The 17,342-nt window shown below is 27.2% G+C and overlaps 1 protein-coding gene across 1 annotated transcript; it reads left to right on the top strand.

Annotated features, from left to right (window-relative positions):
- The first annotated feature begins 8,324 nt into the window (after window positions 1-8,324).
- LOC133805398 (aspartyl protease family protein At5g10770-like) lies at window positions 8,325-13,788 on the top strand. The gene is made up of 3 exons (XM_062243569.1): window positions 8,325-8,572; window positions 11,094-11,555; window positions 12,653-13,788. The coding sequence occupies exons 1-3, from the start codon at window positions 8,362-8,364 to the stop codon at window positions 13,480-13,482; spliced, it is 1,503 nt and encodes a 500-aa protein (XP_062099553.1). The 5' UTR covers window positions 8,325-8,361; the 3' UTR covers window positions 13,483-13,788.
- The last annotated feature ends 3,554 nt before the right edge of the window (window positions 13,789-17,342 follow it).

Genomic DNA, 17,342 nt, shown 5'->3' with positions numbered 1-17,342 from the left:
AACAACACCCATAAATATTGAAGCAATACTACATCCAAAATCGATATATATATATAATATTGGAAAATTTGTTAGTAAGAGCGTTATCTGATGATTCAGCACTTAAAGAAATTATAATCTAATTTTTTTTATATAACAATATATATTATAGTTATAGAAGATATTTCACAAATTTTTAAGAAATTTTGAATAATTTACAATGCCGAAATTAGAGTTCAAACAGTTAGTTGCACACATGCTTAATTTTTATTATACGGGTGGAAAACAAATTGTTCGATCTTATATATTTCAGCATTGTAAATTATTTCGAATTTTTTGAAAATTGATAAAATGTCTGCTATAATTATAATAAACATTGTCATATAAAAAAAAATTGAATTAGGATATCTCCAAATGCCAAAAACAAAAACAGACAACAACCCTGTGGTATGATCAAAATTGATGTCCCTACCAAAAAGAATTGTTCTATACATATAATAAGATGGTTAATTAATGTGAACAATTATGAATGAGAAGCTTTCTAGAAGGCCCACTAATCCCCCACTTATTTTTCATGTTGTTGAAGAGTAAAAGAACTGGCCACCCCATCCATGGTTTTAAAATCAAGAATATACCATTTTACTACTCCAAAAAGTGATATAACACCTCCAAAATATGATGTGATCTTTACAAAAATGAAATTATTATGTTTTCCATGTAACTATTATAACTATTATGGGCTAATAGTTAAAAATATAATTACCTTCACTTTACTATGATGTGAAAAGTAAAAAACCATGTAAAACTTCATCAAATATTGACAATAGTAGAGCCAACAAACTTTTGAAGTGGGAGAAGATAGTATAGTTTTATTACAACTTTGAAACAATGGCTTTATAAAAAGTGTGGCTATGTATGGTAAGGACAATGGGGGATTTATGATTTTAATTCTATCATAAATAAAAATGAATGAGAGAATTGAATATACAATACATGTAGAAATTAAATAATAAACATTTTTTTGGTGAAGTCATGTTAATATAAAATTTTATAATAATAAAAATGACACTTGACCTACGCTTTTGGTTCATCCTTGGAAAAGGATGGTAATTGGGATTACGACACGATAAATTAACTCGAACCCATATATTATAAATAGATGCAAGTCAAAATTATGCTAAAAAAAATAGATGCAAGTCAAAATTAGGTCGAAACTAATTACGAAAAAACAAGTAGGTCAAATACATGTTAGCTCACTTGACACAAAATCAACCAATTTAATATGATATTAATATTTTACATTGAAATATTATATATTTTTTTCAAGATAAATAACTTCCATAAAACTCATTTTAAATTAGTATAAAAAATATTATTGTTTTGATAATTATTTACAAAATAATATATGCCTAGAATTCCGAACAAAGTATAATTTGACTTTAAAAAATAAATCATTTTACTAAGACTCTTATCAATAGCAAATTCATTTTGATTGTGAACGTCTAAAATTCTAGACACACCCATTATAGATAAAAATTACTATGATGATTTTTCTTTTTTTGTATAGAAGAAATTACCATGGAAACAACATTTAAAATTTCTTTTAGAAAAAATCTATTTTTTAAACAAAAGTAATCCAATTTTTATTTTATATAAAAAAAATTAAGCTCTTAAGTCTATAAAAAATTCCTCAAAAAAAAACTCCATAAAATTTTAAAATTCTAAAAAAAAATCTTTTATTTCCTTACATTGGGAAAATCCTCATTTGAGAAACCTAAAATTAATTTGTCATACTTTTTTTTTTTGAAATGGTTAATTTGGCATGCATATATAGGTGGCAATATATGAGCCAAATACAATTGCATTACTCGATTTTGACTTATTTACCACCACACATCATACAAAATACCCAATTTTTAATATATATATATATATTTATCAATCTCACATATTAAACAAAAAATAACCATTAAATTGTGACAATTTAACAACTATAAACAAATAAGTACTAATTAAGTGATTCTAGTGAACTCAAAAATCAAAATCGATCAAAATAGTATCTTAGATTATTGAATCCACACCACATACAAAATCTAAATTATAAAGTAGTGTAGAACACCATTGATGTCTCTTAGCATTAACTTATCGATAAACGATAACCTCATAATACTTCATAACCTAGAATTGGTTGACTTTTAGTGAAGCCCCATAGATCTTATATAGTGCGGAGTGTCCAAACATGTGAAATTAATTTGGTGGTTTTCTAAGTCACAAGACCACTTCTATATTCTATTATGTTCTATATATTCTTATACATTTTATTTATTAATAATGTTTTAAGTGTTATATATGGACTGATCAGAGCACTATCACTATCTTTTTAATTCCTTAGATTATTTTTGGCTCTATGGGTGACATTTTCTTAGTCTCACCAAACTATTTTTAGTTAGTGAGTGGGAGATTTTAGTGGAAGTCACCAATTTTTCAAAGTTAGGGCAATCCATTTATGATTGCATATAGTGTATATAAATTGACTATATATATATAAATTTAGAATCTATGTACTTTATTAGTGTTTACTTATATTAGGTATAGTACTTAATTGATTAGCTTGATTAGTAATGAATACGCTATAAGATGCATTTGCATATAATTACCATAACTTATCACCCTTAATGATTGTTTATTGAGATTTTAATATGAAAACATTTACTATTAATGGAAAATCCTATAAGAGGTCTCTCATAAATTTCACATTGGGAAACTATATATAGGTGCTTTATATATATCTTACCTATTATATAAGTGGCTATCTAACAGAGTTTAGTATTTAACGGATTTTGGTATGTTTTAACAGAATTTGTTACGAATTTAACAGAATATGCTGAAAAAAAAGTTAAATTTAGATAAGTCATCCAAACTGAACAATTGCTTCTATTCCCAAAAAATACAATAATTGGTTCTTTACACAATCAAATAATTAATGTTAAAAAAATTAAACAATACAACACTTCAGAAGTACACATCCTTTCAAGAGTACACAACCCTTCAGAAGTACACATCCTTTCAAGAGTACACAACCATAAAAAATTTCCCTGATTTTGTTTTCATATATATATTTGGTGATTAGCAAGAAGTACTCAATTCATCAAAATCAAGAAGTATGGCCAAGTTGTTGATAATTACTACTGCTGATGATGAAGAGACTAGAAGAAACAATCGTGAAGAAGTGGTTAAGAAAATTATAAGAGATACAATGGTGGTTGTGAATGCATCGATTCGTAAAATACATATGAAACTTGATGAAGATGTTAGAGACGAATGGAATATGGAGGACAGAATGAATGCATACACGTAAGTATATATATATATGTAAATATAATATTCCCTTTTGATTTTCAAAGTTTAAACATATATTAATAATAGATTGCGTTAATTATATTTTAACATATTACTCATTTCCATGTTATACAGAGCTGTTTACAACGTTTTCTGTACGAAAAACATACATGGTTTTTGGCATTATGTAATTCGTGAGTTTTATGATAAATATGAGAGCATTTTGACACAAAGGATTTCAAACTATGTAAGCTCCGTCACTTAATTCATAGGTTTTTTTTTTTAACTAGAATAAAAATGAAATCATATAGATTCTTTATTAAAAACATGATATTATTAAGTTTGTGTGTTGGTGTAGGTGATTCCTTCATTGGAAGATATGTACGGCGAAGAGTTCATGATTGAAATTGTGATACAATGGACAGAGCTAGAACAATACAAAAGATATCTTCAGATAATATTTGCTCGTGTGGAGAAAGTTGCAGCGCATTTACATCTAGAAAATCATTCATTGATTGATATTTGTAAAACTCAATTCTGTGACAGGGTATATATATATATATATGTTCCAATTATCTTAAAAGAAAAATTATTTGATTTTTTATTTTTTAAGTGTTGATGTTTTTTTTTCTTTTACTTTTCAGGTCTGGGATAGGTTCCACACTGAAATTGACTTTTCGGTAACTAAGATGGTAAAACAATCCTCGCCACCATTTCTTGTTTTTATTTAATTGTTTATATATTTTTAACAAGATAATAATTAATTATATGTGTTATATATAACACAGAAGGAGGCAGGGGTGTTTAGCAATGAAAATCCATTGAAGAATGACCTGATTCAATTCTTCACTGACATGGAGAAAGTACGTCCCAATGAACGATTTCATACGACTTATGATATTGTCAAACAGCAGTAGAATTTCGATCGTGCCCAAAATTATTGAAGATTTCGTTGGATTTTATATATGATTATGATAATTTTATAATGATGATGATTTTATAATGCTATAGCACGTGCCTTGTACGTGCACATAACAAGGCACCAAATGGAGGCATCATGTTCTATATTTTGCTTCACCGAAATATAACGTGCATTGCACGTATTTTATACCTAGTATATATATAAATATATATATATTTATAATTATTTAAAATGACCAAAATATACTACTATAAATCTTTTGTTTCATTTTAAAATTTATGATAATTTGGAGTACACCACCTTAACTTATATCCATATAATATCTAATTTTTCATTTTTATATTTTTGTCTTTGACCATTAATTTTTTATTAATCTATGAAGCTATAATATATAAAATGGAGTTTATATAATTTTGTTTGGTGTCAGTATAATTCTCGTTCAACATAATGTGTGATTTTCAATACCAAAAATATTCCATAATAAAAACTATTAAATATAATTGAAAATTTAATTAAAAAATTATATATAAACATCTTTAGGAAAATAATATAATGTAAATATAGCATATAGTACAAACTCTTACTATTATAATTACACAACTAGTTATTCCCAAATCTTTTCATTATTATAAAAATTCCTCACTAAAAAAAAGAATTATTATTGACAATTTTCAGTCATATAATACATTTTTTTATGATTAAAAGTCTTATAAACACAAAATAAAAATTAATAATTAATCATAAACTATTACTAACATAATTTTAATTATAATAAATATTTTTTTCATAGACTTAATTAATTATAAAATTATGATAATATTTTGAGGATTTTATTTAATAATTTATTTTAATACATTTTTTTTTTTTAAATTGAGAGGGGACTTTGAGCCTCTAGTGCATCTGTGCCAGACTGCATCCATACCTACTATCATCACCATTGATAAAATAATATATATATATATATATATTATTTATTTCATTTTCAAGATCAAGCTGTCGTCCATATTTTAAGAACATAATAAATATAATAAAAAGTTTTAAAAAAAAAAGGAGAGAAGCAAAAACAATGAATATTCTTACATAAAATCAAGTTTATGAATAGAAACCAAATTTACAAATAACAAAACTATTGTCATTTATTACGTACTTAAATTATGTCAATTTTTTATTACTACGTACCAATAATTTATTATTATTAGTATTGTGTTACTATCATGATATAATTACTAATTAATGTTCTTTTTCTTGTTTGCTATAATTACTATCATGATATAAATTATTATTTATTTAAAATAATAATATGGCGGATTTGTCCCATAATTCTAAAATTGGCTTCTTCCATTTTAGGGCATTTGTAGTTTAATTTAATTTCACGATTGACTCTGTTACCATTTTTTCTGTCAAATTGTTAAAAATGATTACTTAAATTGAATTTCGGTCACAATATTTTTTTTTTCTTCAGATTTTATTTTATAAAATCATCGACTTAAAAAATGTGTGGATCTCTAACCGATATCAATCTTAAGAAGAAGGTTATTACATTTTAAAATATTTCAATTGATTTTTATTTAGAGGACTATTTTTTATATATTTGATAAAATACATATATAATCCAAAAACATATTTTTAAAAACAAAAATCCCACCATAAAGTTAAGTGAAAATACATAGAACCAAATTGATATAGACCCTTCTAAAATGTATAGGACAAAGTGGAATATAATTAATGGACCAAACTTTCCCACTAATATTTATTGACAAGAAAAGAGTGGTTCACTTCATTCTTATTCATTGCATGCTTTCATAATTCTTAGTTTCACATTGCCCTAACAATGACTTCTCTACTTTCGACACGTGGCATTGTTATTTGTACTATACACTATATATAAAAAGATAGAAATGATATTATTGAACCAACTCTAGCCACATAATTATAATATTTTTTTTTATATATATAGAAAAAAAATAATTTAATTCTAATTATTATATTATTAATAATTCTAAGAGAAGAATAATAACATATTATTATACTCCTTTTAAAAAGTATATATATTATAAATTTTCAATGATCCATCAATTAAGTACTTCATGTAAATTATATAATTAACACTATAATTTACTTTATTATATACATAATTAAGGAGTGTGAAAAAGTAATTTTTTGAACGAGATTCTATATAAAAAAATATAAATATATCTTTGAAAAAATTGAGATACCTTTTAAAGAATCAAGAAGAACCAAGATAGGGCATTTTAATTTATATAAATTATTACATGCATGCCTTAACTGATTTTTTTTTAAGAATTTTTTTTCTATTTTTTCCCTCATATTTATTTTTATTTTTGTTATTATATTTGTATTAATAAACATATTTTATTTATAATGGATGTAGATTATTATTGAACGAGATCGAACTACTATAAATTTTTTATTTCATTTGTAACACTCGGTATATAGTATTATTATTTGATTGAGGAGTTTCTTCTATATATGTTCTTGTGTCTTGATTTCTCTAAAATCTTTAATTTTACTACTCTTTAATATTTTATTTGATAATTTTTTAACCAAATATACATTTTATTTATTACTTTTTTTAATATGTCCATTGTGTGTGGTTCATCGATCGATCCTTGGGAAACCAATTGGTTAACCATTGAAGAAAATAATTGATGTTAATACGAATTAAGGATAATGATAGAGATGATCGGTTGATCATGAGTGATGAGTACACGTAATTACAATATAAAAACTATGGAGAATTATTAAACAATGAAAAGATATATTTAATTTATTATTGAAGAAAAAAATCATAACTAATTGTAAAGGTACATAGAAATATATAAATATATATAAGATAAGATTGTCAAGTTAACTACAAGAAGTGATCAATATTCTCAATTATTAAAATGAAATCTAACAAACCACACATTTTAAGGTATAAATTTTCTTTTAAATACATAAAGTACATTATTTTTGTATCTTATAGTTAACTACACATATTCTGTGTTAAAAAATTGGGCAAATACTCATTTGCTACATACATGTATTTTATCGAAATTTTCAATAATGCTCATCGGACATTTTGTATTTTAAAACCATACATATTTTAGTACTCTGAACTCAAATTTGATCAATATGACCAAATTTTAAGCCTAAATTACTAAACTATGTACAATTTTAAATTGCAGTGTTCTATAGCATTATTGAAAATATAAGATATCGAGTCTATATTTCGATTATTTTTTCACTGACTAAATTATTTTTTAATATTTTTTTATTTTAAATTTAATTAAAAAAATATTTTTAAATTGGCTAATAAGGTGCCGACACGTGGGTTCAAGGTCAGCTTTTAACGGACTGGGTACCAACAGATACCAACACAAGTGAACATTGGCTAATAAGGAGTTGACACGTATGTCCAGGGTCAGCTATTAACGAATTGGATACCAACGAATAATAACATAAGTGAACATTAGGTATTTTTCCCACAAAACAGAAAAAAATTGAGTATTAATTCACAAAATTTTCAAAGGTAATTTCGCCGCTAATTGACCTATTTATATATACATGATTGGAGATGTTTACATCTCTAACATTTATGTGTTTGGGTGTCGCTAACAATAACATCACCGGTTTACATTACAATTAATTCTGTTCTCGCCAATCACGGCATATACATCCTTAACAAACTCAAATTACAAAAACACCCTTGACAAAACAAAATGCCCAAGAATATCGATAAAGAAAAAACCCCACTCACATGGCTGATTGGAAAACCCCCAAAATGACAAATGATATTTTTTCTTTCTTTCTTTTCTAACAGTAACGTTCACTATTAGTCAATTTAAACAAATCAAAAAAATATATAACAAAAAAAATAAAAAAAAAACAGTAATAACCAGAAGTGATATTTTAGCAAATTTTGATTTTAGTTGTGATAATTGAGATGAAAGTGAAAAGAAACATCCGAAAATGGATAATAGAGATAGAGATGACGTGTAAGAAATGGTTTCTAAGATTTTGTCCAATTGGTTTATTATATAAGGAGGTTGGGAGTTGAGAAGGCCATAAAAAGACCCAAAAAAGAAGAAGAAGAAGAGAAGAAAACTGGTTAATTAGCTATGGCCATTATTATTACCACCTCTTCTTCTTCTTCTTCTTCTTCTTCTTCTTCATTTTTGATAAGTTGTTTTCTTTTATTATTATCATGTGTTTGTGTTTTTGGTTTGGAATCGAAAGAGAGTGTTATTAATAGTCATCCTCATCACTATACTCATACTCTTCCACTCAACTCTCTATTTCCAGCTTCCACTTGCGACTCTTCCTCCACAGGTTATTATAACAAAATCTCTCTCTCTCTCTCTCTCTCTCTCTCTCTCTCTCTCTATATATATATATATATACATGCATATTCATGAGGCTCAAACTCTTCTCATTAATAATCTTCATGTTTATATATGTAGTTATTGATTATGGCATTTTGGTTTGAGTGAATTGAATTGGGTTTATTTGTTTATATATATATTTGGGTGTGTATATATGAAGCTTTTATATATATATATATATATATATATATAAAAAGTAGTTAACTTGATTATTCTTTTTCCGACGATGAGTTGTTTTTCCTTTATTAGAGGCAGGTATAAATAACAAATTGAAGTGTTGATATATTCTTTGAATTTATATTAATTTCTTGCCTTTATTACTTCTATATTTATTTATTTTTTAAATCCCTACAATTAACTTGTATATGTTATATAATTTATACGAATGATTTTTATATATTATTTAACAAAATATTCTTCTTTTGATATATATTAAATTGTCGAGAATTTTCGATAAAATTAGTGTTGGAGTTGATTTTTTTTCCTCTTTGTATAGTTTATATTATATTAATACACTAAATATATGCTAGAGTTAAATTTTAAGAAAAATAGTAATAAAATCCCTAAATAAATTTCTAGCTTTATCGCTAAGTAAGGTATTGAGAATTTTTAACTGAGTGTGGAGTGTGTTTGGAATGGGAAATTTTGAAAAAGAAAGAAAGGTTCGAAAAAGTTAGGCGCCCATTTTATTATATTGTATTGTATAGTTTTATATTAATTATCTAAGGACCACAATAATGAAAAAGAGAGAAAGGTTCCATATTATAACAATGGCATTTAGTGAATAGTTTTACTAATATATATATATATATGTTTATATGAGTGGCCAAACATGATGTGGGTCATGTTATATTTTGAATTTTTCTTATGTCATGATAATTTTTGCATTATTAGTGGAAGAATTGGAGTTATTGGTTGTCATGCATATATAAGTATATGTGTATATATATATACTCAAGCTAGTTTTCTTTTGATACAAAAAAGTAACTTTTGTTAGATATATATATATATATATAATATAAGACATGAAAGTGACATTATTTTGTTTGCTATCTTCTTCCACGTTAATATTACGCCTTAAGCATTAATGGTGGGGTTCTCAGTATTCTCGACCCGTTAATAATTTTCAGCGCAATTTTTTTTTATGATCGTGTATATTGTAACTATTTAGACCATCTTGCAAATTTTTAGAAATTTTTTTAATAGTTCACTGTACCGAAAACTAAGTTTAAACATGTTGTTGCACGCGTTACTAATTTTTTTTACGCGCGTGGAAATCAACATGTTTGAGTCTATTTTTCGGTACTGTAAACTATTCGTAATTTTGTGAAAATTTGAAGGATATTCTAAATAGCTACAATATACACGTTTATAAAAAAAAATCGCGCCGAAAACTGTTCACGAGTCAAGAAACACTGAGAGCCCCATCGTTAAGGCTTGAAGTGGAACTTTGTAAAAAAAAAAAAATTGTCCAATATTAATATATATATATTTATAGAGTGACGAAAGACTTCACTATAATGATTAGAACATAACTACCAAACAGGTATTTAAAAGCTTAATTTAATTAATTATACAAAAACCATAAGAAAGGCGTCTATGATTCATGTGCATATATATACTTTATGGTTAAAAAGTACTTGTAGAAATAAATACTACTCACGAGTTCACATTTCAGAGTCACAAGAAAACATAATGAGAAAAATAATACAGTTTGTCTACTACTTGGCTTTGTCAAGAAAACAATTAAAAAAAAAAAGTGTTTCTTCCAAAATAGAACATTATTGAATTTGAAAGAAACAAAAATTATTATTTATTATTTATTATTTTTATTTTTATTTATTTAAACATTATTTATCGAAATAAAAATTATTGTGTCACGGGAATGCATGCTTAGGAATAAGAAAATATACTATTATTATTATTATTATTATTATTATTATTCTTTGTTTAGGTGTTTGTTTTTATAATCTATCATCATTTTTTATGCAATATTAAGACAAAATTAAGCGTGTTTCTCATAATATTTTTCTGACCAAATTAGCTTTCATAATGAAAATATAATTAGCTAATTTTCAGTAATTTTGGTAATATTAATAATTATTTTTATATATATATAAATCTATATGAATATTTTTTAGTAAATGATTATATAGAATTAAAAATAGTAATTTGGTATGTAATCCCTAAAAAAAAAGATGTCTTTTTCAACTTTCAATCATATTATTCATAAAATAATATTTTTCTAAATTTAAAAATTATTTGTATTTGAGACCTAATCTAGTAGTTTTAATTTTCTAATTTTCTAAACGATAATTTGAGACCTATTTTAGTATTTTTTTTAGGCATCAACCTGATTCTCATATACTTTCATTTTGTGCTATATTAAAAAAAACTAGTCATGCACACGATTTTATTATAAAATAATATTCTAATACATATATTTATTTATTTATTTTTGTCAATAGTGGACAACAATGAGGCTACATTGAAAGTGATCCACAAGCATGGACCGTGCTCCCCACACCAAGCCAAAACCGACCACACTCAAATCCTCCAACAAGACCAATACCGTGTCAACTCCATCCGATCCCGTCTTTCCGACAATTCTGCGGCCCCCACCGCTCGTGGCGGCCGCAAGGGTCGGGGCGGGGGCACGGGAGAAAAGAAGGACGCCATCACTCTCCCGGCCAAGTCAGGTGCGGTGTTGGGGTCAGGCAACTACATAGTGACGGTGGGACTCGGCACACCAAAGAAAGACCTTTCGCTCATATTCGACACGGGTAGTGACATAACTTGGACCCAATGTCAGCCTTGTGCCAAGTCGTGCTACGACCAAAAGGAACCTATCTTTGATCCCTCCAAGTCCTCTACTTACTCTAATGTTTCATGTACCTCTGCTGAGTGCACAACACTCAAATCTGCCACAGGTAATTTTTAAATTATATAAAATTAATTATAATGCATCTTAATAAAGAAAAATCTAGCATTAAAAAATGTTATACAAATTTTTAAAAATAAAAATATATCTTATTTTTTAAATTTATGATATTTTCATTTTTTTTTAATTAAAATTCTATTTCTTAATATCTTTTACAATTAATTATAACTACAATTTAATTATTAAAAATATAGCATTAAAAGATAATATATAATAAGAGATTTTTTTTTTTGCAATAACAGTGCATACTTTTTTTATTTTTGGTATCTGAATAGATATAATCCCAATTTTTTTTATATGACGGTGTACATTATAGCTATCTAGAATATCCATCAAATTTTCAAGAAATTCTGAATAAATTATGGTACCAAAAATAAGGTCTAAACTGTCAGTCGCACTCGTGCTTATTTTTTTGTGTACGCGTGTAAAATTTGATAGTTTAAATTTTGTTTTCGACTTCACAAACTATTCAGAATTTCTTGAAAATTTTGCAGGATATTCTAAATACATACAATGTACACCGTCATATAAAAAAATTTAAAATTATATATATCCAGATGCCAAAAAAAAAAATGCACAAAAAAAAATAAGATACATTGTATGCGTTTTCTATATAATAATATAGGATTAAAATTTTTATGTATTCACTTCTTATATCTCAAAAATCTAATATAAACTAAAAATTATATATATAAAAGTATGATATTAAGTATTTGGGAGTAATTTTTTTAGTAAATGTATTTGGATACTTTTATTAAAATCATATAAATAAATTTGATTATTTGTAAAAAAAAAGAATAATTAGGATTAGTTTAAAATAGTTTAGTTTCATTTTTTTCACAATTACATCACCAAAATTGTTGTTACAGAAATTATGTATATATATAAAAAAAAGAGTAATATGATTATTCAGAAACATTTTAATATTTTTCATGAAATGTTATAAATAAATTTGATTAAAAGTAGATTAAAAAATATAACAAACTGTATTATAAAATGGTATAAACATGGTAATTTTAAAATTAGAATTAAAATATATTTTGAAAAATAACACCAATTAATAATGAGAACGAATGAAATTTTCAGGTAACACTCCAGCTTGCTCTTCTGGTTCGTCCACGTGTATTTACGGCATCCAATACGGCGACCAATCCTTCTCCGTCGGCTACTTCTCCAAAGAAAGACTAACGCTGTCATCCTCCGCCGTTATAGATAACGTCCTCTTCGGCTGTGGCCAAAACAACCAAGGCCTTTTTGGTGGTTCAGCGGGCCTATTGGGCCTGGGCCGAAACAAACTCTCCATCGTCGAACAAACGGCCCAAAAATACAACCGCTACTTCTCCTACTGCCTCCCCAGCACCTCCAGCCAAACCGGCTACCTAACCCTAGGCAACGCCGCCAAAGCTTCCGACTCCGTCAAGTACACGCCGCTCTCCACCATCTCTGGCGGAGCGTCATTCTACGGTCTTCAGGTTCTCGGCATAAGCGTAGGTGGGAAGAAGCTGCCGATTTCGCCGTCGCTCTTCCAGTCGTCCGGTACGATCATCGACTCCGGCACTGTCATCACGCGGTTGCCGCCGACGGCTTACGGCGCCATAAGCTCGGAATTCAAGAAGCAGATGAGCAGCTACCCAGTAGCTCCGGCGCTGTCGATCCTGGACACGTGTTACGATCTGAGTAAGTATAAAACTGTGACGATACCGAAGATCGCATTTACCTTCGGCGGCGGTACAACGGTGGAGCTGGACTCGACGGGGATACTCTACGCGTCGAAGATTTCTCAGGTGTGTTTGGCGTTCGCCGCCAACGGCGACGATGGTGACGTGGCAATATTTGGGAATGTTCAACAGAAGACTTTGCAGGTAGTTTATGATATAGGCGGAGCGAAAATTGGGTTTGGGACACGTGGCTGTTAGTTAATTAATTATTGATTAAGCTGAGCTAACTAAAGATTAAAGAAAGAAAAGGTTATTTTGTTTTGAGATTATTATTAGCTCAAAGCATAAATAAGTTAGTTAGCTCCTCCAAGCTTAATTTAAAAGAAGAAAAAAAATGTTTTAATACACATTTATAATTGAAATGTTAGTGAAAAATATGGTAAAGGGGAAAGAAAGAAAGAATAAGTACTCGTAATTTGTACTTATATAAGTCGTTGTTGGTGGTGGAAGATTTGTAATTGTGAAATTAATTTCTAAGCCAATGAAAAGATTATCTTTTTATTTTTTCGGGGAAAAATATGGTACAAATTTTTAAATTCTATTTTTATGTGAATTAATATTTTATTATGGATTGATATTATAATTATTTATCGTGTATTTAACTTTATCAAGTATAGAAATATTTTTTTTTAATATCGTGTTAAACACTATACATTAATATAAATTTTATAATAAAAAATTATTATTTGGTGGTATTAGTAATTTTATAATACAATTTAAGATTATTATTAGTGAACCTAACAAAACGAAATCTTACCTAACCAACAACAAAGCTTCCCCAATTAACATTAGAATGCCATTATAATAAAATAACTTTGTTATCATTTTAATAAACCAAAAAAAAATAGGAGGAAGGATCATTCGATACATTTAAAAATATATATATTTACTCATATTAATTTTTATTCAATTTAAATCCACTTATGTCCTCATATAGTCTACAATCCACTTGTATACAAACAATAACTACTCAAAGGCATAGTTGTACAAAATGGGCCACGATGGCCCATTTTTTTAGGCCTAAACTGAAAATGGTTTGGGGTGAGATGGGTTGGGCCATCTAACTATGCTTTTTCAAATGAGATTTTTTCTTAAATACACTTTTTATTTTTATTTTTTACGGCTCCTACATTTTTTTTCTTCAAAAATACGCATTTAAGTTTTCAAAAATATGATTTTCAAAGTTTTATAATTACAAAAATACAGTTTTTATGAAAAACAACTTAAAAATAACTCACTGGATCAACAAAAAAAAACTAAAAAAAAAAACAAATATGCCATTTTTTTGTATGCATTTTATATGGTATTTTATGTTTTCTTACTTTTTTATGTGATTTTTTTCCCATATTTGTGTAATAATTTATTAGTTTTACCATATTTAATTATATAAGATTATTTTGGCTAATTTTTAATTTTTATGAAGGTATTTCAGTAATTGTAAGTATTATTTTTAATTTGTTTTTTTGTTCAAACATTGAAAAATATTTTGTTTTCTTCTATTCTTCTATTTTTTTTTCTTTTTCAATCAACATTTTCTCCGTTGTAATCGGTTACCACTATCAGAACAATTTTTTTTGTTGGTAGTGATCATTTGCCACTGTCAATTTTTTTAGTGATGTGTGATAACTAATTATATCTATAAAAATTAGTTTTATTTTTTAAGTGATATTGTATTAACTGGTTACAACTACAAAAAATAATTTTGATATTTTAGTAATGTACTATTAACAAAATACCGGCTGAATTGTAATTGGATACTTAGTAAGATTTGGAGAAAAAAATAGAGGAAATTACATTTTATATGGGATTTTTAATAAAGTGTGCAAAAATATGGCTTTTTTTCAAAAAAAAAAGTTAAGGGATATTTACACAATTCATTACAATATCTTTTTTATTTACTATATTAATACCTTCCAACATATTTTCATTTTTATATACATATCCTAACTGATTTTGAATTTTAATTACTATGATTGTATATTTTTTTTATACTGATTTTATATTACTTATTACTTTCCGTGATATAAGTTTATATATTTATTACTTACCTTTTAAAACTTAGTTGTCTTTTTGTTTTTATTTAATTAAATTTCTGAACATTTTTTAAAAAAGCTTCCGCCATTTTGTTTCCCCAATAAAGCTGTTTTCCCATTTCAAAAACAAAAACCCAAAATTCATTCTCTTTCTATTCCTTACCGTGATCATTTACCCCAAAACCCTTTTTTTTTCTTCTGCCATTTCCTTTACCCAGAAAATGCTTGTTTTCCCATTTCAAAAATAAAACCTCATAATTCCTTCTCTTTCCATTCCTTATCGTGAACCCTTACTCCCAAACCCATTTTTTATTTTTCATCATCCATTGCCATGGTCTCAACTCGGAGTGCCGGAGACAATCTATCCATTGAGTCGCCAGAGAAGGATGGTTCGATCGATGATGACTTTGAAACCGACGAGTCCGATGATGACAGAGATTCCCCACCGAGTGTGAAGATGCATGCAACTCTAAAGAAGATGAAAACTAGATCACCCCCCTCTTTTAAACCTAGAACTAACAAGAAGTTGAAAATTGTTGATGAAGCTGTGCTTGTTCAAGACTCGGTTTCTGATTCCGACCCAATCCCCGAATCCCCATTGATAAATGTTTTTTTTTTTTTTATAGCTTTTTTTTTTATGTATATTTTTTTGGGTTCTTGAACTAGTAAATATTTGTTTTCTTTAGTTAAGATTTTTATCATAATAGAAAGTTATAGTGTTTTAATGTAGGTATTATTTTGGTGTATTTCTAAAGACGGTTTTTATTTATTATTTTTTTGCAATTGTTTGTTATTTCATTTGTTTTCGAAAATTTTATATTTTTGTTTATTTTTTTGCACTTGTTTATTTTTCTCATTTGTTTGCACTTGTTTATTTTTTTTTCATAATTTAAAATTTTTGTTTATTTTTTAATTTTAAGTTTTTGATTTGGTTTTATTTTGTGTGTGTTAAATTTTTGTTCATACCAACCTGTTTTACATCATAATATTTTTATTTTTATTTGGTTGCTGAAATGTTGTTTTTTCATGTATGTTAATTTGTATATTTTTTTACAGGATTGAGAATTTTTTTCAGACCCGAGAATGGACCACAAACTCTGTAATGACCCACTAATCTAGACTAACTGGACCATTATCGAAACTATACATAAAACTTACATTTTTACGAAAATACCATAATTTATTGAGTAACTTGAAAATAAGAGTTATTTACAAATAAACAGAATACTAAGAAGGATTTTGGGATCCCATTGTCTTTAAAACAAAACAAGATTTAAAATAAAAGACATTACATAATAATGCGGAAAATACACATAAAAACCATAAAAACATAAAAGAAGACTATATCCTCGAATCGAATAACGCTCGGCCCCTTGACTTCATTCATCATCGATACACATTCTCCAAGCGTCACGAATCTTTCCGCCTCTAAACTTATTTTCCTGCACATAAACAGAAAGGAGTGAGCCTAATGCCCAGCAAGGAAAACCTAACACATAGTCATATACATAATTTCATAAGAAAACATAAAGACATATCATAACACATAATTCACTTATTATAATGGCCATTATTACTTGGGGTCCCATAGACTAAACAAGCTTATGCCCATGAGATTAGTGGGGTCCTACCAGCTAAATAGGCTTATGCCCACAATCCTTTTGGGGTCTTGTTAGTCAAATAGGCATATGCCCAAGCCTACAACGTACACATCAATAACATATAACATATGAAAACATAACACATAAAATAGCATAATCATAAACATGTAGACTCTAGCCTATTTTCCTTACCAAAGTTACCGAGATTATGGACTGAGTTGGGATTGTTGGAACACTCCTAAAACCATAAAAAAAGAGTAAGTCTAAAGAAAGGAGATGAAATGAAAGAGATGGAAAGACTAAACCATAGAAAACATACTTACCAACTTATATGCTTAAAAGCTTGGATCCCTAACCAAAATAAGAATAAGGTTAGGGGACTGAGTAGAAGGTTTTGAGAAAGGAAATAACATAAAAATACAGA

The sequence above is a fragment of the Humulus lupulus genome, chromosome X (assembly GCF_963169125.1).
Source record: "Humulus lupulus chromosome X, drHumLupu1.1, whole genome shotgun sequence".
Taxonomy (NCBI): domain Eukaryota; kingdom Viridiplantae; phylum Streptophyta; class Magnoliopsida; order Rosales; family Cannabaceae; genus Humulus; species Humulus lupulus.
Note: the sequence above shows the minus strand (reverse complement) of the source record. Positions and strands in the feature narration are given on the sequence as shown.

Bases quoted from the DNA above. Each gene is read 5' to 3' on its own strand.
- LOC133805398 (XM_062243569.1), top strand. From the start codon at position 8,362: ATGGCCATTATTATTACCACCTCTTCTTCTTCTTCTTCTTCTTCTTCT. The intron at 8,573-11,093 runs GTTATTATAACA...TTTTGTCAATAG, and splicing joins TTGCGACTCTTCCTCCACAG to TGGACAACAATGAGGCTACA. The intron at 11,556-12,652 runs GTAATTTTTAAA...TGAAATTTTCAG, and splicing joins AACACTCAAATCTGCCACAG to GTAACACTCCAGCTTGCTCT.